This window comes from Vombatus ursinus, unplaced genomic scaffold (genome assembly GCF_900497805.2).
Source record: "Vombatus ursinus unplaced genomic scaffold, bare-nosed wombat genome assembly UNPS02014802.1, whole genome shotgun sequence".
NCBI lineage: Eukaryota > Metazoa > Chordata > Mammalia > Diprotodontia > Vombatidae > Vombatus > Vombatus ursinus.
In genome coordinates, this window is record NW_020954580.1 from 31092343 (window position 1) to 31118335 (window position 25993).

Genomic DNA, 25993 nt, shown 5'->3' on the forward strand with positions numbered 1-25993 from the left:
TTGTACATTGTATTATACTGACAATGGAATGGAGATTGGAAATTACTTGAATTGGAGTGGTATGGTATGAGTATACCAATGAACTAAAGATAACCCTGGTACCTAAAAGACTTTCTCTCTCAATTGAAAATGCATAGAAGATAGGCATAAACTATTTGAATGATATGTAATTGTTATCTTGACCCATTAAAGAAATGTATATACAGTTGATTTTAAGCGTGTTGATTGTGCCTGAAAATGTGTCATTTTATCTTTTAGAAGTAGTATCAGAACCTGGAATGGTAAGCCCTGCATTTTTATTTTTATTATCTTTTTTTAAGTTTTATTTTAAGTGTTAAATATGTATATGACAGGATTTAGGATGAAGAGTTTCTTAGTTAAATGGTCAGTACTTATGGTATATTAGCTGTTCATTTTTTTTTTTTAAGTGAGGCAATCTGGGTTAAGTGACTTGCCCAAGGTCACACAGCTTGTACGTGTCAAGTGTTTGGTCTGAGGCTGGATTTGAACTCAGGTCCTCCTGACTTCGGGGCTGGTGCTCTATCCACTGCTGCACCTAGCTGCCCCCTAGCTGTTCATTATTTAAAAATTGAAATTAAATTCTGTTCTTGGCTGATATTTTTATATAGAAACTTTCACTTGTGGAAATTAGTTTGGAATGTTTTAATGCTGTTAGTTTGCACAAAACATTGATTTAATGTTTTGATGTTTTCAAATATATATTCTTTTCTCTTTTTTCCCCACTTATATTAGTAAGATATTTAAACAAATTGTTTCCTGAGAAGCACTTAGTGGGTTAATTCACATTTTAAAATATATTTGTGTCTAATGCTTAACACCTTACCTTGAATAGGTATTCAATTGGTGTTCAGTGAAATTGAGTGGACATGCCCAAATTTTTGGCTTAGATTTCTGTTGTCTTTATTGAATTTAGCTAATGTTAGAGTTGAATAAAATCTTCAGTCTCTACCAGCTTTATCAAGTGGGGCTATTATTCTATGGCTAACATGAAAGAAGTCAGCACATATTTCAATTAATTTAAACTAATATTTCTATTAATATTTGGTTTTTACTATTGTTAGCTTATCTTGGAAAAATACATATTGTTATCAATAATGTTTATTAACCCAAGTTTGGACTTTAGTCTTGGCATTTATTTATATCAGTAAAAGTTAATAATACAAATATGACTGAAAAATCATTGTTATAGTTGCTTTTGAGAGTAAATATTCAAGTTTTCTAAAGCCTCGGCAATACTTTTATTATTGAATACATTAAAATTGAGATTTTATAGTTTTTGTTTCACTTTATATTGAAATTATTTTGTTATGCAATCCTCTCTTTGTTCTGCCCTAAATGAAACAGTTTGATATAATGAAAAATTCATAGTGCAGAGATTAGAACTAGATGCCCAAATTGTAGCATATTCTTAGCCTTTTTTTATTTTCTGGGACTATCATTTTTGCCATCATCTTCACATGCTCCCTCTTTATCTCTTGTAGCTTTACTCTTTAAAGAAAAAATCACATTTCATTTTTCTCAACAAGCATTTAAATTCTCTCCCTCCACACTTGCTACCCCATCCATGGGGTGGGGGGAACAGGACCAAAATCCTTTTAATGCTATTGCCTCTTATTAGTCCATCCTTTGTCCTTTCTGAACTGATGTTTAACCATAATACCCTTTTAGTTGCATTAATTCTTAATTTCCACCTGATAGTGGTTGGATAGTGACAAGATTTTTGTTAGCTGTAGGAGATTTGCAAACCCAGCAAAATTTAGTATTATAAGTACCTGTGCTTTTGAATTTCAACCCATATTCTCTTAACACCACCAGAGATGTACAACACCACCAGAGATGTACAACATCTCCATTGAATTTTGTAAACTACCAAATACTTCTCAATTTATTCTCTGGACAGTGGTTTTAGGACAGATTCATATTCTCAGTTTAATCTTGGATTTTTTGTCCCCTACCTTTCCCTACCTGATACAACACCATAGTATTACTTGGTTTTAGCATTGACCCAGGACCTATTATAACTAGTCTTTAATTTCATCCCATTGACTCACAGGCATGTCTTTGGGAGCCTGGTGAATACCATATTCGATTCCCTGACCAGTGTTCAATGCATAGGATAGAGAGTATTTAGTTGAGTAAGATATCATAAAGGATACCATGGAAATATTTCTGTTTCGGCTCACAGAAACTTTTGAACGTTACACATATGTATATGTGTAAATTGTGACTTTTCAGTTTCAGTTCAGGAAGTTAGTATATCTTCTTTAGAATTAGCATTTTCTAATTGTTGCTTCTTTTGTATCTTTTCCCTTTCTTTTCATGCCCAATTTATTGCCCAGAAGAAAAACAATCTTTTATGAAATTGAAAGATACTTATAAAGTCATGAAAATGGTCAAGACTTTCCTTTTTTTTTTTAAGAACAGTAATGTTTCCTTTAATCTAAGGATGCATATTATGTAAATAAGAATAAGTGTCACAATTTAAAAGTCCTAAAATACCTACCTTCCTTTTAATTTTTTTTATAAAAGTTTTCCTTTATTTTTTCTTTTAAAAAAATGATTTATGGTACTACTGTCACTTCCTCATAATCTTCCCCTACCACTAGAACCCTACTTTATAAGAAAGAAAAGCTGTTAAATGAGAACCATCTAGCAGTTTCGTATTATAGTGTATGCAATATACTGCACTTGTAGTCTACCACCTCTGCTGAGAGGAAGGACATATATACATCATTAGTGACTTTTGGAACCAAGGCTAGTCACTGTATTAACTCTGACTTGAGATATCTTTTAGTGTTGCTTTCATTTACCTTATTGTAGTTTTGGTATGTATTTCTCTCTTGATTCTCCTTACCTTATTATTTCATGTAAACTTTCCTGTTTCTCTGAATTCCTTATTTTCCACATTACTTATCACATAGTAGTATTCCATTACATTTATAAACCACAGTTTGTTAGCCATTTTTCATCCAGTCAACCAGCAAGCATTTATTACTAACTTATTATGTGCCAGGCCCTGGGGATACAGCAATAAAGGCAAGATGAACCTTACTTTTAAGAAAATTACTGGAGGGATTCCACATGTTTGCATATAAATAGACACAAGGTATTTGCAAAACAAATGCAACACAATTAGTGTTTACGGTTTTTTTCCCTGTATAATATTTTCCCTATGTAATATAATAATAAAAATAGAGACTTTTTATTTTTGAATCAAGTTTTCATTTAGCTTTTCCATTATCAATGTAGTTTAACAAACTGTTAAATATAAAGTTTGAAAGTAAATGCATTTTAATGTACAATTGCCAGTCTAACTTGCAAATTTTTTTTAATTCAACATGCCACAATTGGATTGTACAACAGCAAACCCAGCAATCAAAAATCAAGTAAGTATTTTATTTCTAAAAAGTGTTAGGTTGTTCAGTAAAGTGTGTTGTTATTGAAGGTTTCATTCTATGATTTTAAAATAACCTTCTGCTTTTTTATTTCACCATGGGATTGCTAAAATTAATTCCAAGAGTGTTTGGTGATTAGTATTAATATTTCAATTTAGCTCAAATAACCCTGTCTTTAATTTATTTTAATCTTGAGGTTATTTCACATAATTTCATATTTGTTCCTTCATCACCTTTCCATAAATTAGAACAGTCAGCTTCCTTCTCTTAAAGTCTAATAAAGTCTAATAGTGTAGTAGCTAAGCAAATTAGTAATGCCAAGGTAAGAAAACCAATGGTAAGTCCTGTGGAAATTTAATAAATTATAACTCTCATTTTACTTTTTTTCACTGTGAAATTTTCTTAGAAACACTTTTAGCAAAATAAGAGTGGCAGTTGCTCAGGGCCATCCCAGACAGAAGACTAATTGTTGTTTAAGGATAAGCAATAAACTGCTTGTGAGCTGGTCCTCCCCCTGACAGTTAGTAGTTGCTGTTCGGTAGTTGCTGTTCTGGGTTAATTATGCTTCCCATGCCTCTGCTGATAAACTATTTAGATACATTCTTTTCTCACTGGAAGAGAAAGGAAGATGGGAATAGGAAAGCACATACCACCTTGGTTATTACAGGTACTCGACTTTTCCAATAATTTTGGATTTTCATGAAAATTTTTTTGTTTGGTCAAGCTTGTATCTGTTTTCCAGGTTAGTTGATTAAGGAGTATAGGAAATACGGGCGCAGCATTGATAATAAAAATTTAAACTGGTGAAAAACTGGTAGGTGATGATGGAAGACTACCAAATATTTCAGTTTATTAATATATTTGCCACTCTGTATATTTTGAACTGGAAAAAATATAACTTAAGTCTGTTCTAGGTCTTTTCTGTGTTTTTTAGGGAAGATTTGGATTCCTTTTGCCACATAATCCATTTAATGAAGGTTCATTTCAACATAAGTAAAGCAGGTTGAAAATTTTAACAGAGTATTCTACTTTTGTCATGTTCTTAGTAGAAAAGAAAAGATCGGGGATGAGGTGGCCAGTGTAAGAGAATAGAAACATGGGCCCTTGGGCTTGACCAGCACTATAATCACCACAGAATATTTATGTGTATGTTCATGACACTGTTTAAGCATAAAGTAATGCAGAAGAAAAACAATCTCTGAGTATTGACAACTTTGATGCTAAAACTAGACAGAATTAGAACCCTACTTTGACTGCTGTGGTGTGAAAACAGTGAAGAAGCACTCAGTGACATTCCTCCTAGTTGTGAGCTTTGTAATTACTCAGTTCTATCTATAGATTAGTAAATAACTTAGTTGTTTCTAGGATGGTTTCCTTTTATCATTTTAACATTCTTTGAACTTGTATCTATCATCACTTGGTATGTATTGAGGGAATAAAAAGAAAATCATTTAATATTTGCTTAAGCAAAATACAATTAGGAGTGCCACTTATAAAATCATATTAATTTCCCCAACAACTTGACAGGGTATTTTGGATTATCCGTGCCGTTCTTTGCTGGTATTACCTACAATAACCAGAAACTTGCTTTGCTGTTTTGTCCCTCTAGGTGGAGCCCTTGCTATTTTTAAGAGGACAGGTTTCCTCCCCCCCCCCCGCCCCCCCTTGATAAAATGACAAAGAGAAGCAGTGATTTTTGTGTGTAAATTAATTGGTAACTGGTCTTCCTTGTTTTGGAAGCAAATACTTCAAGTGATCTTATGATAGGGGTTAGACAGAGAACTAAAATGTAACATCTATTTCTATATTATAAATTTTTTTTTGAATTCCGACTATATGAATGAATTATGTTTTTGTGTTTACTTTTATCCTTTTAAAACTTTAAATGTTTTCTTAAAAACAACAGTGAGTATCAGCACAACTAAAATTACTTAGTATCTACTTACATTTAACTTAATTTCAATGTACAAAGTTGCATAGCATTTTTTTCAGTACTCCTTTGGATTCTCTTCATTCTCATTCACTTATATATTCATAGTTAGTATGTACTCTATTCCTCCCAATTTGATCTTTTCACTTTGCATTATTACCTAAGTTTTTCTAGATTCTTTATCTTCCTCATACTTGTTAGTCTGAACTGCGTTAAAGTATTCTATTTTATTTGATTCCCTTTAATTTATCTAACTATTCCTCTGTTATTGTATATTTAGGTTGTTTCTAGTTTTTTGCAATGATATGTAAAGTTACTATGAACATCTTTCAGCATGTTACCCTTTATTTTGTTTTTCATAAGCCTTTCACAGTATATATTCAACCATGGAATTATTGGGTAAAAGAATGAGACTATTTTTATAACTTTTGCTGTGTATTACCAGATTGTTCTCTAAAAAGATTATGCAAGTTTTCATTTCTCCAGTCAATGAATGAGTATACATATTTCCTTACAACCCTAATAGGATTAAGTTTCTTTGAATTTAGTTATTTTGCCAATTTGATGGGTATGAGGTAGGTTTTAAGTGCTTATTAACAATTTATGTTTTTTTGAAAAATTGTTCATATCTTTTTTGCCATTTACCTCCCGTGGATTTGGAATTATCAGTGACCTTTTTTTTTTTTAACATTGTGATGTATTTTAGATGAATTTTTGCTGTAAATATATTTTCCAGTCTATTTTGTTTTTCTTTGTGTTAAGTTGAATTTTATTGCACATATATTTTGACTTTCATGTAGTTAAGTGCATCTGTCTTGTTCCTAATGATTCCTTCTATTTGTCACAATGAACACAATTCATCTCTCCTCCACAGTTGTTATAATTACTTTAATTCCATTTCTTTTATCTTTTCTATAGTTCAGTTTGGTTTTTAAGTCTCTTATCTGGTTGGAATTCTTTGTGCTTACTTTTAAAGGTATGACTGGTACCAAACAGAATCTCAAGTAATCATTACACTTATGATCAGGAATGTTCAGAAGAATAACATAAATGTGCTGTTTTCAGAAAATGAGGTGATTACTTTCTTTGAACCTTATTTGCAATTGCTTGTTCATCTTAAATAGTATTGACTGCAAATATAGTATATGCACATTACTCCTATTTTTTACCTGAACTAATGTAAAAAATCTAGACTGATCATTAAGGATTGTTTTTAAGTTTAAAATTATCATGGGCTCAATGACATGACAAATCATACCATAGGTGTAGGTACACTTTTTAAAAACAATTTTTTTATTCTTTCTGGCTTTGAAATTTAGTACAGAACCAATTTATCATGCTGAAAAATGTGTTATTTTCTTATGTAGTATGTTTATGTATAGTGGTTCTAGTTTTTATTTTTGAAATCTATAGAGATTTTAAATCTCAGTGTATCCTTAGTGAATATGTGGTGACTTGGTGGCTATTTGCAGATTAGCTAAATTTGGTGGTGTATAATGTGCGGTGCAGAATTAAATGAAATTATGAGTATTAATCTGTTTTTGATAAGTTTTCTTGAGATTCAAACATGAAACGTAGGTAGGTACTTTTTAATCATTCCTTTCTATTCATAGTAATGGAGGAAAATTAGAGTGGAAGAATGTTAGTATGGTGGAAAAGTTTTTTTTTTCTTTGAAATATTTTCTATTTTTTTGTTTTCTAGTTCACTTTTTTTTTTAAAGTAATGTCTATGAGCTTTTCTATTTTTTTTTTAAGGCAGTTGGGGTTAAGTGACTTGCCCAGGGTCACACAGCTAGTAAGTGTCAAGTGTTTGGTCTGAGGCTGGATTTGAACTCGGGTCCTCCTGACTTTAGGGCCGGTACTCTATCCACTGCGCCACCTAGCTGCCCCAGATAGTTCACATTTGAATTCATATATCTGATACTAACTTGAAAAATGAAATATTTTGAGGTTTCTACCTTAGATCTGATATTTCATTTGAATAATATTATCCCTAGTCACGTTCTTAGAGCTAAATTTAATATGAATATTACACTAAAGTTTAATAATATTTTTATTCAATAGTTGTCTGCAGTGGTGAAACTTCCATCTGGAGAGGACTATAGTTTAAAGCTTTCACTTATTCATCCTATAGTACCTGAACAGAGCACCTTTAAAATACTTTCGACAAAGGTAAAAGCATTTTGAAAGGGTTAATTGCTAATAATAATTATTTAAAACGATAAAACTATCCATACAAATTTTCAAGTGGTTTTAATTCTAAAAGGTAGTATTAATATTCTTTTTTTTAAGACATTAACTGAGAAATAACCTAGTTTGGGTATCAAAAACTTTGGTTAAACTCTGTTACTAAGTAAAATGTGATTTTTAATTGTTGTTATTGCATTTGTTGACTTTTGTGTAACTGTGGTGCATGTATTAAAGTTCTAAAGTATTAAATGTAATTAAGGATTGAAAATTGGATTCAACAAATATCAAATATCCACTGTTGTAAAGCACTGTACTATGTGTGGTACAGAGGAAAATAAGTCCTGTCCCTCAGGGGGCATGTGCAAAAGATCTAGTAGATATGCACCCAGATAAACTGTACATTTATATTTAGCTTTGTCTTGGAGAGGTATAGTTAAATCCATGAGAATTCAGAAGTGGGAGGGATCTTTTCCGACTGAGGGTATCACAGAAGGCCTTGTGAATTATGTGGTCTTTGAAACTCAGCCAATCACCAGGTACCTGAAAACCTGAGGTAGAGATAGTGAGGGAGGGCAGCAGCACCAGTGGGGAATGATATGAGCAAAGACATGAAGGTGGGAAAGATTAGAACATGTTTCTGGATTGGTAAGTAGTTCATTTTGGATGGAACATCTTTTGGTTTCAGTTGTGGAGGTCTATGTGTGTCAAGCTAAGGAGTCTGGTTTTTATTTGTTACCTCTATCACTGAAAAGCTCTCTTCCCATGAATACATAAATCTACTTGTTTTCATGTATTATCTTATTACCATTGGTCATCCTGTCATAAAACACTATCATTACATCAGCATTATTCCTGTTTATTTTTAATAATAATAGTGATGGTGATGATGATAGCATTTATATAGCACTTTAAGGTTTTGTAAAGGGCTTTGCAAATTTTATTTATTTAAAAAAATTACTATAATTGAAACTTAAAATTTCTTTGCCTTAATTAAATGAGGGAATAGTAAATCATTTAGATTACAATTTCAATGCACATTACTTTTTGAGGAGGGTGAGGGTGGCAATTGGCTTTGAGTGACTTGTGTAGGGTCACACAGCTAGTAAATGTCTGAGACTGGATTTGAACGCACGTCTTTCTGACTCCAGGGCTGGTGGTCTACCCACTGCACCACCTAGATGCCCCTGCCTGTTACTTTAGTTGACTCTTTGTTACCTTATACAGATTTTGCATAAACATGTTCAAATAATTGTCAGCATCCAAAATTAGAGTGCAAATCAGATGACAGTCAAAACATGGAGACTAATATTCTGGGAAGAGCGTGTATTGGAAGTTAATTGACCTGAATTCTAGTCCTTGCTCAAATTAATTAAAAATTAACCTTATGAACCAGGGGAAGTCATAAAATCTTTGGCCTCAATTTTCTTTCCTTAAAGTGAAGGACTTGATCCATTAATAAGCCTTTATTAAGCCCCCATTATGTGCCAGGTGGGCCCTGGGGATAAGAACACAAAGATAAAACATCCTCTGCTACCAATCCTACTATCATGCAGTTTACATTGTATTAGGGGAACATTGTGTGTGCATACAAATCTATACCTTTATATGTATTTATGTGTGTGTATATACAGACACATGCATCTGCACACAATTGTGTGCATGTGTATCTCTGTGTGTGTACATGTATACATACACACAGAAAATACAAGATAATTTTAGAGTGGAGAGGAACTAGCACTTGGGAGTTAGGCTGATTAAGAAAAGCCTTGTGTAAGAGGTGATGCTTGAACTAAGTTTTGAAGGAATTTAGGGATTTTAAGGGCCAGAGGTAAGGAGGAAGTGCATTATGAGGATAATGGACAGTCTGTGCAAAAGGATAAAGTAGGAGATGGAATGATTTGAACAAGGAAGACCAAGTAGATTAGTTTGTCTGGAAAGCAGAGTGATTGAAGTGGGGTATGGCTGAAGCCATATTGTAAAAGACTTTAAACAATACACTGAAGGGTTTGTATTTGATACTAAGGGTAATAGAGAGCCACTGCAATTTATTTATGAACAGGATAGTGACATAGTTAGATCTTTGCTATATGAACATCACCGGTAGCTCTCTGGAGAATAGATTGGAGAGGGTAGAAACACCTGGCATGGAGACTAATTAGGGGACTATTGGAATAGCCCAGTCAAAAGGTGATAAAGATGTATACCAGGGTTTTGGCTTTCTTACCTGTTGTTATATTGATTGGTGGATGAGAGAATTGCTGAGGAGGTAGACTTGACAATACTTGGCAGCTGATGCACTGCAGAGGTAGGTGAGGGAGAATGAGGAGTTGAGGAATTCTACCAGACTGTGAGCCTAGTGACTAAAAGGATAGGTAAAGCCCCTTCTAGCTTTAAAAATCTGTTTTAAAGTCTGATAAATTAATGGGAGTGAATAGCTCAGTCTCTTCAACAATAATATTTAAAAAATATTTTCAGATAGCTTCTCAATGAGAGGACAGTTGTAATTACTTATAAGGGTATAGTGTCATGACAAGGTGTTTGAATTTGGTACAGAATAAGTATGTAAAATTCTTGATAAACCTAGCCTGGTCCATCTCCACTGTCTGCTCTTTGAGTTGAGATAAGCTTTTTGAGCTTCTCTTATGGCCATTTTTCATTTGAATCCACTGAGGAATGGAAAGATTTTACTTCTGTTTCTTTAAGAGAAACTTCTTGGTTCTGAAAGTTTTGTGGGAGGTCATGATGTCAATACCTTGCTTTTAACATAATGTTAGGATGAGCAAAAATGGGATACATACTGTTATCCCTGTTTTATGGATGAGGAATCTGAGACAGGAGAGGTTGTGTCCTATCCAGAGTTACACAGCTAGTAGATGTCTGAGGAGAGATTTAACCTCTGGTCTTACTGACTCCAAATGTCCTGCTCTCCCCACCACACCTTGCTCTAACCTCCCTAGTCCTGGACTCTGCCTAATGTAGCCTGAGTGCATTAATTTTCCTGCCTACTATTTCATAATATGGATTCATGTTGAGCTTTCAGTCCTTTAAAACCCTCAGATCTTTTCCCTGTGGATTTCTGTCTGACCATACCTCTTCTGTCTTATATTTAGGAAGGTGATTTTTTTCAAGCCTAGGGTAAAGCTTTTTACAGGTATCATTGTAAAATTTCATCTTATTAGATTTGGCCCAATACTCTAGGCTGCTAAGATCTTTTTCGGTCCTGACTTTGAATTCATTGTGTTAGGTTTTCTTCTTAGTTTTGTGTCGTCTTTTTATAAGTATGCCCTTTGTACTTTTCTCAAAATCCTGATAGAAAAGTTAAGTAGCACAAGGCTAAGCACAAATCCCTGGGGTACTGAATCAATAGTGAATAAAAAGACATTTATTAAGTGCTTACTATGTGCCATGCACTATGCTAAACACTGGGGATACAAATACAAAAAAAAATACAATCCCTGTCCTTAAGGAACTTACAGTCTAATAGGGAAGATGACACATATAGGAAAATGGTGGCCTGGGATAGGTATTTTGTTTTGGAAAGTCATAGGAATGGTGAGTGGAATGATAGGGTAATTGATTGTCATGTCCTTTCCAGAAATGGTAGTATTGATTTGAATTTTATTCCTATAGCTAGAGGTGTGGGAAGGGAGAGGTAGGGTGAGGAGGAGTGAAAGGAGGGTATGTGTACTATGCAGTGTCATAAAGTTGGAGGGAGAGCAGTTTGGTGGGTCTGAGTCAAACTAGAGATATGATAAAGTCTCATAAGTCAAGAACACAGATGACCAGGGTAGAAGCTGGAGTGCTGTTTTGGAGACCGAAGGGGCGGCAAGGGGACATGATGGTATGAAACTGTCCAGGAAGCATCCTGATAGATCTGTGTGGGAGTTTTAGGACTGGGTATGGTGAATGCTTACCTTTAAGGAACACAATCCCCAAGAGCCGGAGCTGGAGTGCTGAATTGAAGGTTGGTAAAACCCTGACAGTCAGAATATGGGGCTATTTTTGGTTCTTTGTGACTCCCTGTTTTTGAGGAAGGGCAGAGTTAAATGACAGCATCTGTGGTCATGGCAGTGCCCCTGCTGAGTCCTGAGAGGGAATGGGGCAACATTGGAGACATTTTTCCAAGTTGATATCAATTCATTAATGGCTACTTTTTGGGTCTGGAGATTCAGCCAGTTTTGAATCCAGCTCATTATCATTTAGCTTGGATGTCTCTGCCTTTTTTTTTTTTTAACCTCTTTAGGCTTCAGTTTTTTCTGCTTTTAGAATGAGGGCTTTCGATTTGATCATCTCTAAATTCTTTTCCAGTTATAAGATTCTGTGATTCTGAAATTTCAGGCTAGTTAAACCTAACTTTTGTTCAGTCTAAAGATATAGATAAACAAGATGTGTGTGTGTATACATGTATGTATGTATGTATATGTATATATGTATATATACACACATATACACATGCACACACATAAAATATAAACATATAATACATATATACATATATATGATAAATAAGATATATTATTTTATATTATATATAAGATACACCTGCAGTGTACTTTACCTTTCTAACATTGATAATTTGTTGTGTTTGAGGTGTTAACTTAGTGATTTGGATAATTTTTCATATGGTTGTTGATAGGTTGCATTTCTTCTTTGGAAACCTTTTGTTCAAGCCTTTGTAATCCAGTTTGGTTAAAGTTTTTAGGGGAAGTAGTTGGAAGTGATTTCCTAGAGTTAGTCATTGGTAGGTCCTGGTTTCCTGTAAAATGAGGAAACTAGCCTAAATCTCTCAGTTCTTTCTAGCTCTAAATTCCAAGAAAGGACTAGTTGGGACAGGAATATAAAGGGTGATAAATGCCACAGTAGGCTATAGAGTTGGGACCTTCTTTTTAGGGAGTGCTCAAAGACCACTATAGATTTTTGAGCAGAGAAATAAGATGATCAGAGCCATGTGGTTACGGTAGCTACTAAGTATGATCAGAGACTCTCTGCACCAACACATTGCTGGCTATCCTGGTGAAGATATCTTGACATATTCCTAGAGATATCCATTCATTTTTTTTCCTAAAAATTGAGCCATTTTCACATAGGTACAGGGACTTTTTGAATTATAAAAAAAAAATCGAGTCAAGTTTTTAGTTGGAGAGGGCAATTAGGATACTAAGCAAATGTAATGAAGCAAACTCTCATTACCTAGAATTTTATATGGGCTTTATGTTTCAGATCTAGTATATTTTTGGTTTATTTAGGTTTAAAATCTTGTTTAAAATCACAAGTCTTTCGGGTTCATCAGATTTTTAGGAAGCAGATGAATTCCTAAACATTTATTTAGATCAGCAGTATTTAACTTGGGGTTCATTTAAGGGGAGCTATGAACTTGGATGGGGAAAAAAATTACTTCTTTATTTTTGCTAAACTTTGGTTTCCTTTGAAATCCTATGCATTTTATTTTATTCATTTAAAAAAGTTATTCTGAGAAGGGGTCCGTAGGATTCACCAGACTGCCAAAGAGGTCCATGACACACAAAAATGCTTAAGATCCCCTGATGTTTTTTAAGCCTTTTCTGCGCATGTATGTTTTTTGCATCAAGGAATGTGCCTTCCATCACCTTCTGGGTTCATTGTGCCCTCTGAGGGAAGATGGCAAGGGGCAGGGCCAGCTTCCCTCTGCCCCAAAGAACTCCTCCCTGTGTATAGGAAGTTTGTCCCTTCTGATGCTGTCTCATCTCCAGCCTCCTTAGGTGAGAAGAGGAGCCAAATGTTCCTCTGACTGCACTCCTTGCCTTTATCTCCTTCTGGACACAGCATGTCCCCTGAAGGATGGCAAAGGGCTGGCCGAGTATCTTCCATCTGCCCCAAAGCAGTGGCTTTTATCTGTGCCAGTGTAAGGTTACTTCTGCCTCCTGTTGCTAGCCCCATTTCCATCAGGGATTTAAAGACCATTTGGTGCAAAGAGGAGTGGCCTTCCATCACCTGCTATGCCTTTCCCTTGAGGGAAGAGGAAGAGGAAAGTGATTGAGTAACAGGACTTCTTTCTCCTGTTGTGAAGGAAGTAGACCTCCATCTTCTGCTGTCCCCTTTTCCTTTCTAATCTCTACCCTTCAGAGGGAAAAGAAGTAGTGAACAGGGCCTCCCTCTGAAGTAGGAGGCCCTACTGGCCTCCAGCCCAATCTCTAGCCCGATCTCTAGCCTCTTATAGGAAGACGAGTGGTACCCTCCACTCAATAATGAACATTCTCACACCTGGAAATCCTTTACATCCCAGTGATTCTGAACTTCTGTAGCTCATCTAAACACCATTCCCACCCACTGTAACCCAGTTCCTTATTCCCATCCTCCTCAATCCTCCTACCCCAAAGTTTAAACCAAATACAACCCAGTCTTTTCCCTGTGACCTGTGGATTTCCTGTTCCATAGACCAAAAACCTCCTTGCCTTCATCCTAAATCCTTTGCTCTCTCTCTTTCCATCTACTAGCTATTACTGAAACCTATGAAACAACCTCCCTGGCCACTCTTTCCAGCACTGACTATTCCTTCATTCATTCTCCTCAAGACGAGAGAATTGGAATACTCCTTGCTCCTCATTGCCACTTCCAGGTTCTCCTCCTACTTCTATTGTTCAGTAACCTCTCCTCCTTTGAGGTTTGTGTTAATTCCTATCTGTTGCTCAATCAAAATCATAGTAGCTGTTGTCTCTAGACACACAGGTCATTCCTCTTCCTCAGTGAGTTCAAAACATGAATAACAATTTTTCTCTCCTCTTCAACTCCTCTGTCATACTAGGTGACTTCAACAAACTCACTGACCCTCCCTCAAACCACTCAATTCCTCAACCTACTCACTTCCTGGGAGCCACATATAAAGATAACCCTTGATCTTGCCATTACCCACAAATGGTACCACCTCGATGTTCAAGAATTGTGAAATTCCCTTATCAGACCATAATTTATTGACTTTTCATGGCCTCTTTGATCTTCCCTTAAGAAAAACTCTTGGCTCCCTTCTACTCAAGTGCTGCTGAATGAAAGCGGTTCCCCTTTTTGGAATGAATCATGCAACGATCCTTACTGGGTCCATTACACCTTCATGTTACACACTATGCCCAAAGGGCTATAAAGTTGTGCATACCCTTTGATCCAGCAATACCACTACTAGGTCTGTATCCCAAAGAGATAAAAAAATTGGAAAAGGACCCACATGTACAAAAATATTTATAGCAGCTCTTTTTGTGGTGGCAAAGAATTGGAAATTGAGGAGATGCCCATCAGTTGGAGAATGGCTGAATATGTTGTGTTATATGAATGTAATGGAATACTATTATGCTATAGGAAATGATGAGTAGGAGATTTCAGAAAATCCTAGAAAGACTTACATGAACTGATGCTGAGTGAAGTGAGCAGAACCAGGAGAACATTATACACAGTAACAGCAACATTGTACAATGTTCAACTTTGATAGACTTAGCTCTTCTCAACAATACAACGATTCAAGACAATTCCAAAAGATTCATGGTGGAAAATGCTATCCACATCCAGAGAAAGAACTGTGGAGTCTGAATGCAGACTGAAACATACTATTTTCTTTTTTGTTGTTATTTTTTCTTTCTAATGGTTTATCCCTTTTGTTCTGATTCTTTCACAACTGGCTAATGTGGAAATGTGGTTAATATGCTTGTACATGTATAGCCTATATCACGTTGCTTGCTGTCTTGAGAGAGGGTTAGAGGGGAAAGAGGGAGGGAGAAAAAAATTTGGAACTCAAAATCTTATAAAAGTGAATGTTGTAGGGGCAGCTAGGTGGCCAAGTGGCTAGTGGCACTGGCCCTGTAGTCAGGAGGACCTGAGTTCAAATCCGGCCTCACTAGCTGTGTGACCCTGGGCAAGTCACTTAACCCCAATTGCCTTAAAAAAAAAATTAAAAAAAAAGCAGATGTTGTAAACTATCTTTACATGTAATTGGAAAAAATAAAATGCTATTAAGTGGGAAAAAATTTATGTTACGCAACCTCAACTTGGCCCTTACTGCTTCTCCTTCTAAACCTGCCTTAACTCACTATCTCACTCTCCACACCAAGTTTTCCTAACCTTTCATCCATCCTCAAATCTCCTATGGCTTCCCCTTTATTCCATACTCTCAGCTGAGCATCTTTCCTCATATTTTGCAGAAAAAATTGAGGCTATTTGTCATGAGCTCCTTCTTCCCCCCTCTTCATTATCTCCTATCAATCAGGTATATTCTGCCACTATCTCTTCCACCCCTTTCTCACATTATGAAATGAGCTTCCTCCTTACCAAGGCTAACCTCTCTATGTGATCAAGTGATGATCACATTCATCTACTCCAACAGATCGCTCCCTCTGTCATCTCCACTCTTAACACTTATTTTCCATTTCTCCCTAGTTAATAGCTTCTTTCCTATTCCTTACAAATATGCTGCTATCTGTCCCCATCCTGAAAAAAATTTTCACTTGATCCTTTTACCTCTGCTAACTATTGACTTATATCTCTCTGCCCTTTATGACTAAACTCCTCAAAAAGGTCATCTACAGTAGTTGCCTCCACATTATCTCCTCTCACTCTCTTCTTAACTCCTTACATTCTGGCTTCCAACTTCATCGTTCCAACAAAATTGCTTTCTTACTGATGATCTCTTAGTTGTCAAATCTTTTTCTAATCCTTATTCTTCTTGACCTCTTGTCAGCGTTTGATAACTATGAACATTTTCTTCTTGATTCTCTCTTCTTTCTAGGTTTTCAGGACCTAGAAACAGGAATCTCCTGCTTCTCCTCTTTCCTGACTGCTCCTTCTCAGTCTCCTTTGCTAGATCCTTATCCAGATCAAATCCTCAGAGTTCTGTTTTGGGCCCTCTTTTGACTCTATGCTGTTTCACTTGGTAATCTCATAAACTCCCATGGATTTAATTACCTCCTTTGTGCTGACGGTTCTCAAATCTACCTATTCTGTCCCAGCCTTTTTGCTAACCTTCAGTCTTACATATCTTCAGCTGCCTTTCAGACATCTCTTATTGGATATCCAACAGACAAATTAAACATGTCTAAAACAATTCAGTATATTTCCCTCCAAAGCCTCCCTCGTCTTCTACCTTCTCTATTACTGTAGAGGGCAACACCATCCTCCTGGTTCCTCAGTCTCACAACCTTGGATTCATCTTCAACTCCTCATTATCTCTCCCCCCGCCCCATATTCAATCAGTTGCCAAGGCTTGTTGATTTCACCTTTGCAACATCCCTCTTCTATATCTCCCCTTTTCTCCTCTGACACTGCCACCACTCAAGTATAGGACCCCATCTCTTCATGCCTTGATTATTGCTATAGTGTTCTGGGGTGAGGTGGTGTCTGCCAGTCTCAGGTCTTCCCCACTCCAGTCCATCCTCTATTCAGTCACTAAAGTGATTTTCCTATAGCAAAGGTTCAACCATGTCAACCCTACTCAATAAACTCCAGTAGCTCCCTATTACCTCCAGTGTCAAAATACAAAATACGCTGGCATTCAAAGCCTTTCCTAACCTAGACCACACGTAACTCTCCAGTCTTTTCCCACCTTCTTCCTTTGACACTGGCCTCCTGGTTGTTCCATAGACAAAGCACTCTATCTTTTGGTTCTGGGCATTTTCTCTGGATGTCCCCCATGCCTTGGAATGCTCTCCCTCCTCAGCCCTACCCCCTGATTTCTCTGGCTTCCTTTAAGTCCCAAGTAAAATTCTGTCATTTATAGGGAGCCCTTTTCAACCCCCCTTAATTCTTTAGTGCCTTCCCTCTGTTAGTTATTTACTATTTATTTTGTTTATAGCTTGTTTGCATGTATTTTATATGTTCAAATGTCTGTCCTATTGGATTATAAATTTCTTGAGGGCAGGGACTGTCTTTTTTTTGTCCTCAACACCTAATAAATACAAATTGATTTTTTTTTTTTTTAGACAGTGCCACATACTTTAGATTTACAAGAAGAAAATGCATTTGGAGACTATTATAGTGTATTTACCTTTTTCTGTGTGTAAGAAAAAGATACCCACTGTACAAAATTAGACCATTTCCTAACTGTTATTAAAATGGACACGGGCTAATATTCTTTGCCTCACAAATTATGTCATAATTAGTCTTTGGTTTACAATTGCTATTATGGGAGTTAACTTGAAGTAACATTTTATTCAAAGTTAGTTATGATGCATAGCCTTCCCCCAGAAAGTAATTTGAAAATGTCAAACTGCATATGTCAATTTGAGTTTAACCATGTAGTTATATAATTAAATTGCATTGGGTAAGTGATTATGCTGTAGAATTAAGGATGAGCCTCCTTCTTAGGGGTTTTGATTTCAGCAAGGTGAGTGTAGATGTTAAATGACAGCCATGAACAGGAATGTTCACTAGTAAGGGACATAATTTAAGCTGATACTTAGTAGACTATAAGAATTTTAGAATTAGAAGTTACTTGGAGTTCCTGGGTGCTTGATTACTGTCTTCTCACTTAATCCACCGCTCTGTGAAGATCCAATCCTGGGACACAGGCCTTGTTAATTTTGGTTTATTTTCCTGGGCTACAGTTCTCTTTCTAACCAATCATGGAGATTTTGTCTTTGGCCTCATGGCTTTTAATAAATTTTAAACTTTTCTCATGACGGAACTCATGATACTGCATTGCCTGGATCTTTCTGGTCTCTAAATCCGCTCCCACTCCTTGATTATTACTTCTCTTTCTCCTGCTGATACCACCATCATATTTCCTTCCTTTTTACTCTTGTTGTCACACACTCCAGACTACAGAAGGGCTGTGTATGTCTAGGGTTTACTTAAAAGGGAAAAGACGGAGAAAAGAAAGTTTGAAAATTCAGAAATGACATTGTGGGGTGAGATAATTAGAAAAATAAAAATGAAAGCTACCTACCCTCAGACTGGATGGAATGTAAGCTTTGTAACCTAACCATTAAATAAGATCATAGGATTTAGAGTTGGAAGAGACTTTAGAGATGTTCTCACCTCACTGCTTCATGTAACTGATGAGGTTCCAGGCACGGATGTAAAGAAACTTGGTTAAGGACACACAGGTCAATGAAGAGCTATCATACAGCCTCCACTCATCACAACTCAATCTTTTCTATTTCTCTGCTCCACTGTGTTGACTAAAGACCCCCCAGGCCCATAATGGGACCTGAAATGAAACAGAATCTGATTACACCAGTTATATATTAATAGTAGCCCTTCTGTACTATTGTACTATCCTCCTTACTTTTTTTCATTAATTCTCACCCTCTCCTTGTCACCCTTGTTCTCTGCTGCCTATAGATCTGTACTCATTACTTCTGGTTTTTTTTTTTTTTTATCCTATTCTCTTTCCAGTTCCTTTCAGTCTGGCTTCTTTCCCCACTACTCAAGTGAATCTGCATTTTCCAAGGTCGCTGTTGACTTTGTTAAATCTAATGGCTTTCCTTCAGTTCTCATCCTTCTTTACATCTCTGCAGTATTTGACCCTATTCTTTTGAATATTTTGTCTTTCCTGAGTTTTTGCAGCATTGCTTTGTCATAGTTTTCTTCTTTCCTGTTTAATCCTTTCTTTTCAGTCCCCTTTTCAAGTTCATCATCTGTGCTCATTATCTGGGTATATGTATACTCCAGGGCTATGTACTAGGCTTTTCCCCTTTTTTTTTTGGTCCCTCTTGCTGATCTCAGTTCACTTTGATTTTTTTGTATGGGTGAATCCTATCCAACTTTATACAGATACTTCACATCCCACCCTGTCTCTTCTGAGTACCAGTCCCAGAGCTCCAGCCACTTGCTTGAAATATCTACCTGGATGTCTTACAGGTTATCACAAATGCAGCATTGCCCAATTTCTTCTAAACCGTGCACTCTTCCCTCACTCCCCTATTCCTTATTTCTGTTGAGGAAACCACCATTCTTCCAGTCATAATCTAAGAATTATTCTTGACTCTGAACTCTCCTTTACTTCATTAAGGCCATTGAATTGTCAGGTCTTGTTGATTGCTTCTCTTTGACATTCCTTGAATCTACTCCCTTCTCTTTGCTCATGCCACAGCCACCTAGTGCAAGCTGTCATAACCTGGCCTATTTCCAGGTCTCATAATTGCTCTTCTTGCCTTTGGTCTCTCCCCTTTTAAATCCCTCACTCACATCGCTGTCAAATTGGTATTCCTAAAGTGTAAGTTTAGCCATTTCATTCCTTTGCTCAAGAAAGCTTCAGGGGCTCCCCATTACCCTTAAGGCATGCATATAGGGGAAGGCAGTTGATTGTGTGGTGATAGTGGAGTGGTTAGTAGTGATGGTGGATTTAGACAGGAGCTAGGCCAGTGCTTGGATTGTAGGCTGGAATGAAGCAGATTACAGGGAAGGAGCAAGAACAGCATAACGTCAGGAACAGGGTAGAGAAGATGGAGACTGAAAAAGACAGTATGAAGGCCAAGGCCCAGGCGTCTTGTTCACAGTAGTCCAGCTGGGCCATTGTTGCTGGTAGATGTCTGTACATCTTTGACAGCCAGGGTCACGATCTGTGGACAAGCTGCTGTGCTACTCGTACAGCACATAGTGCTTCTATTTTGGAGAATCCTACTTCAGGGTTTAGAACTCCTGAATGATGGCTTGAAGGGTCTCAAAGTAAAATCTGTCACTCCTTGCCACTCCTAGCTTGCTATCAGTGTTGATGAAAAGTCAGACTTGTTTAGTTGGCCATTGCTTTTGTTTTCTGCTAAATCTCAACTTCCTGCAAGCTAGTTTTAACCTATACAGTTTTCTAGGTTCATGTCACTCTTTTACATATTCTTTTGGTTATGTGTCTCTGCTTTCATCTTTTAAACTTGTCCTTTTTTGCATCTAAGTTAATCAAGAGCCATCTTCTAAAGCCATATCAGTCTCTTTAAATGTTTCTACCTTTTCTTCCTGTAAGGGCACTATTATTGATTATATCATCAGTTTTCATTCTTCAGCCTCCTCAGCATATTTTTCTAGCCGTCTTCACTTTTAGTGTTGTAGGTCATGGGACCACATCTGGACTTTTTGAAATATGCTTCTTTAAAGGCTATGATACATGTCTGACAGTATCTTGCATTAGCTATTATAAATGATGGCATCATTAAATCACTTTCTTTCAAAGATTCTGCTACACTTCTATTTTACCAACTAGTTTAGCATTCTGTTCTTCTTCATTACTCTTATGTTCTGAGAAATGAAATTTTCATGTGCTTAAGGATCAGCATCCCTAATCCAGGGATCCCACTGTATGATGTCACACTCACATAATGCATTGTGGTATCAAATAGGCACTAACTTAAAAATTAACTAAAATAATTTTGTCTGTATGTGCAGCAGGGGGAGCCAAAATGCAATATAAAATTGTATGTAAAAGCTTTCTTCAAAAACCCTGTGTTTGAGTCTCTGTATTCTGTACGTGAAACCACATTAAATTTATGTTACAAGAAGCATAAAAATAGTTTTCTTACAGTATTCTTATTAGCATTTTTGAACACTTAGTATGGTGGGTGAATGTATTTTTACTTAACACATTACGTGAAAATTTGTGACTTCATGAAATTTCACAATTTTTTGTGACATGAATTAATGTGACTTCATGAGTTTGTTTTTTCAGGCTACATTTCCTTTTTGTCTGTATATTTTTAATCCTGTTTGCTTTCATCCTCAAGGCTGAATGAAGTTTGCTTTTTTCTTTCATTTTATATCTATCCAGTGGTTGATTTGAATGAAAAATTTTCTGTAAGGGAACCAGGAAAAGCTAAAATAGATTAATAAAATTATTTGGCTAGTGAAACAATTTAATTGAAGTATTTTACTGTTTAATGGCAGGCTAAAATTAAGTTACTTTACTAAATGCCAGATTATAAAAATATCTTCCTACTAATCCATTTTTATTTTTTAAAATAAATTTTATTATTATCTTTTTGCATCACCTACATTTCACACTGGACCCCTATCTCTTCTCCCCCCCCCCCCCGGTAGAGAACAATTCCTTACAACAAAAAATAAAGGGGGTGGAGAGAAGTTCAACAAAATTTACCAATGAATTGAAAAAAAATCTCATGTATATATTGCACCATACCCATACCCATGTAAAGAAGCCATGGGAGGGCCTCTCATATTTCTTCTTGGGATCAAGTTTGGTCATTATAATTTTTCCTGCTTATTGATTTTCTTGACTTTATTTGGTTTCTTATTAATTTCCAAGAAAACAATCATAGAATTATGCCTTTAATGTAGAATAAACTGGGCTATGAAATAGTAATTTTAAAAAACAAATATTTTACCTCTGAATAGAAGAGAGAATTAACAAAATTTTTTTCAAAGTAACTTTGCTTTATGGAAATGTTCTTGCATTGTTGCCTGACTAAAGGATTTCACATTTTTTTTTCTCCCTCTATACTGCTTTATATTATGAAGAGATGAAGGTTCTTACCAGTAATTTCTGTGATTGGAGATAGAAATATGTAGTCATCCCTTCAGTTATCCAACCTTAGACCATTAATTTGTTTTGATGAAGGGGAGATTGTTTTAGGCTATTGGGGCTAAGTGACTTGCCCAGGGTCACACAACTAGTAAGTGGCAAGTGTTCAGTCTGAGTCCAGATTTGAACTCAGGTCTTCCTGACTTCAGGGCTGATCTTTTATCCACTACATCACCTAAATGCCCCGAAGGGGAGATTTTGAAAGGAGTGGAAGCTTCAGTTCAGACCAGCAGACATTTATTAGGTACATACTGTATATAAGGCATTATACTTGAGGTATAAAGAAGTACAATACATTTTCCCTATCCCTGATGAGCTTGTATGTTAATTTCTTGCCAAACACTAGGAATGATAACACTTCTTTTCCTTATTTGTAGTACTCAGTGAAAGTTGAATTTGTGTATTTCATTTAGTTTGGTGGTATAAGAAACCTGCTTATTCTAGGGCACTATAATTTAGGGCTGGACAACTGAATTTTTGCATTTTTCTTTTAGCTGTGGAGTGATTCTGCTCTTCCCCCCAGGTCTTTACCATCATCTTTAATAAATTCATAAGTTAGAAATCGTTATACATAAAAGTCAGTTAGGGAATTCTTATTAGAAACTTTGTTTTAAATGTTAATTTAAATATGTTTAGAGTATGTACTCATTTCTGAATATTTTGCATATAGGTAAGAAAATAGGGATATGACCACCAAACTAGAAATTTAGGGTTAACTTTTGACTTAAATTTGAAAAATCTAGTTTACTAATGGTTTTTAATAGGATTATATGAAATAATTAACATAAATTTCTATACTTCTCCTTTGAAAGAGGGAGATTGAAATAAGGTTGGTGATAATTCTAGGAATGTTCTGCCAAAATCATTAAGGTTTAAAGCCATAGAATTTTCAAATATGCAAAATGTCAAAAGTGAAGTGTAGGCATGGAAAGGGATTCATGGAAATTTAGTCTTTTCCTTTTTCCTCACTTTCAAAAAGCTTCTTAAATTGATAGTTACCTACAGCTGTTTTAATGAATAGATTAACTGTAATTTGAAGTCCAGGTCAGTACCTTGCAGTTTAAACAGCTTGTTGCTAGGAGCTTTGACTTTGGATTTACAAAGGCGTTTTTGTTCTTAGGTCTGTATGGTTCCCCAGGTTTTAGTGGCTTTAGGTAATACTGTGACTATTTTCCACTTCAACTGTTCAGGTAAAACAAGAAACTTTTTATGTATGATTCAGAAATAAGAATATAATATAAGGTAGGTATATGAGGAAAGAATGGATCATGGAGAAGAAAGAAAGTGAGCTATCTATCCTTTGGTATTCATTTCCTTTTTGCCGCTATTTCGTATATCCAACTTCATATTTCCACTGGGACAGGAAACTAGGAGGTCAGGATGTACTTCTAGATTTCAGAATGGAAGTGAAAGTATGAGTAGACTCTTCAGCATCTGTACCTGTTGGCACACTCACGTATTCTCTCAAATTAACTAGTAAATAGCAACTGTGTTTATTAATGAAAGTAGCTCTATTTCTAGTTTTTAAGGGGATCTGCTAGATGTTAGATCTGGTGATTTTTTTAGCATATTGGGGTCAGTATAATATAACCAACTTTTTATTACATAATATACATGTCTCATTTAATATTGTAGTGACAGAAGATTTTAATTCTTTACAAAAGAATTCCTTTTAAGATTGTTTAAAAGTGCATAGGGTAGATTTATTTTAAAAGTGTATTTACATGCAGTTTCAAAAATGTGTACTGCATAAAGCAAGATATGTCTGTGTCATTAGTATCACCATAACTGGGTTGATTTGTGGAAGCTCAAAGCCTTGTTCTAAGCTCATGATTCAGGCAGGCAGCTGCATCTTTCTTATAGTTGATGCCTGTGTCTGAATAAGTCCCTAATTAAGTTGGATGTTGTGGTTGTTTAGGTATGCTATCACAGAATGCTTTCTGGAAAGAGAGAGAGCTAAGATACTTAAAATGGTGGTGTTAAGAGGGAAGTGGAGGTGATGAAATTACTTTAAATTTGGTTATAATCCTGGTGAAGTTTGGTTGCCCTAAGATAACTTTGCTCTGTAACTCTTTGAGAGAGCAAGTTTTGAAGAGATATGAAAGCAAATTGTAAAAAGACAGACTGAAAGGAGGATTGCCAAGTAGGGCGTGTGTGTGTGTGTGTGTGTGTGTGCGCGCGCGCGCGCGAATTTGTCTTAAAAAAAAAGCATTGGTACCTTTTATTTTGACACAATGGAGAACACTTCTAAACAGCTCTCCTCTACAGTTAAACAAAATTGTCTTATAGCTTGATTTTGATTATTCACACATGTCACTTTCCACTTCTGTAGTTTACTGATTAACAGAAAGGATGTGTCTTTTAACTTTGACAGTATAGCAATAATATTATCTATTGTATTATGTTTTTATCTTCATGCCAACTCTTTGAGGTAAGTGTTAACAGTTGTTATTATCCCCATTTTACAGTGTTTATGAAGTTGGTTCCTATTTTCAAATAGCCTACAATTGCATGGGTGGGGAGGATAAATGTTGAAATGTATGTAAATGAAACTTATGTTAGAATGCTGCTAAGTCTGAGGTAAGATAGAGTAGCACAGTTAGAATCATCTTATTTAGGCTAAGTTAATTTTGGGTTCTGTTTTCAGCATACATTTGACTCTTAGTTTGTCTTAAAGGTCACAGCTCTTTGCAATGAAGCTTCAGTCCTTACTCCGAACATCTGACTAAAGAGGATGAAATCTTTTTAGCTTCTCCTACCTCCTCTACTTTCTACTCTGTGCTTGAGCTGGACATGCTTTCTTCTTAGAGTAATGTACAAAAAAAACCTTAAGCCGGTTTATACCTTCCCTGGGTTGGAGGAAGTTATTCACTGTTGGTATTTCAAGTCTTTCCTCTTAGGCTCCATAAAGAAATAAAAATGAAGAGTTAGTGGTAACTCTGTTTAATTTCCATTAGATGGGAAGTAAGATTTTTTTCCTTAGGTGATTAAGTCAGCTGGTTGAAAAAAGTCTCATTCTCCCTTTGGTAGTAGTTAAGAGGTAATATTTTATTATTAAAGAAAGCAAAAAAGTTTAAAATTGTAAAAATGGTGTTTATTACTCTTTATCATTAAGTGCCTACAATGTACTGTGCTTAACAAAGTTATGTGCTTGTCACTCAAAATGTAGAGGAGGGGGATCTTGTCCAATCTGTGCATAAGAAGTATTACTTTGGGGGCAGCTAGGTGGAGCAGTGGATAGAGCATCGGCCCCGGAGTCAGGAGGATCTGAGTTCAAATTCGGCCTCAGACACATAACACTCACTAGCTGTGTGACTCTGGGCAAGTCACTTAACCCCAATTGCCTCACAAAAAAAAAAGTATTACTTTTGACAGTAGTGTGTAGGATGACCTGAAATGGTGATAGACTTGAAGCAAGGAGACCAATTAGGAGGCTATTGTAATAATCTAGATGAGAGGCTGTGAGGACCTGTACTAAATTGTAGCTGTGTGAGAGGACTGAAAAGTTGGTACTCAGGAGATGTTGAAAAGGTAGAAGAAACTGCAGGATTTGGCAACTGATTGGATATGTGGGTTGAAGGAGTTTGGGATAATATTTGTGAACTTGAACACTGGAAGGAGAGAAGGCTTTGAGGAAAAAGGTAATTAGTTCAATTTAAGACATGTTGAGTTTAAGATATCTCTGGGACATCTATTTTGAATTGTTCAGTAGACAGTTAGATGTGGAATTGAAACTTGGGGAAGATACTAGGGCTGGATACATTGACCTGGGAGTCATTCGCTTAGAGATGATAGTTAAACTTCAAGGAGCTGCTCAGCTTACCAAGAAAGAGAATAGGAGAACAGAGCCCAGGATAACCTTGGGGAACACCCATAGTTAGGGGTAATGATGTGAATGATGAGCAAGCAAAGGAGAATGAGAAGGAGCAAACCAGACAGTAGGAGGCAAACCTGAATATTGTCATAAAAACCCAG

General features: G+C 36.0%; 1 protein-coding gene across 2 annotated transcripts in view; it reads left to right on the forward strand.

Annotated features, from left to right (window-relative positions):
* The window catches only part of SUGT1 (SGT1 homolog, MIS12 kinetochore complex assembly cochaperone), a 58900-nt gene that overhangs the window by 16767 nt on the left and 16140 nt on the right, over nucleotides 1–25993 (forward strand). For both annotated transcript variants that reach the window (XM_027873666.1, XM_027873667.1), the window contains exons 7-10: nucleotides 259–281; nucleotides 3385–3407; nucleotides 6323–6419; nucleotides 7411–7518. In XM_027873666.1, the coding sequence (XP_027729467.1) occupies nucleotides 259–281; nucleotides 3385–3407; nucleotides 6323–6419; nucleotides 7411–7518 (251 nt within the window). The remainder of the gene's footprint in view (nucleotides 1–258; nucleotides 282–3384; nucleotides 3408–6322; nucleotides 6420–7410; nucleotides 7519–25993) is intronic.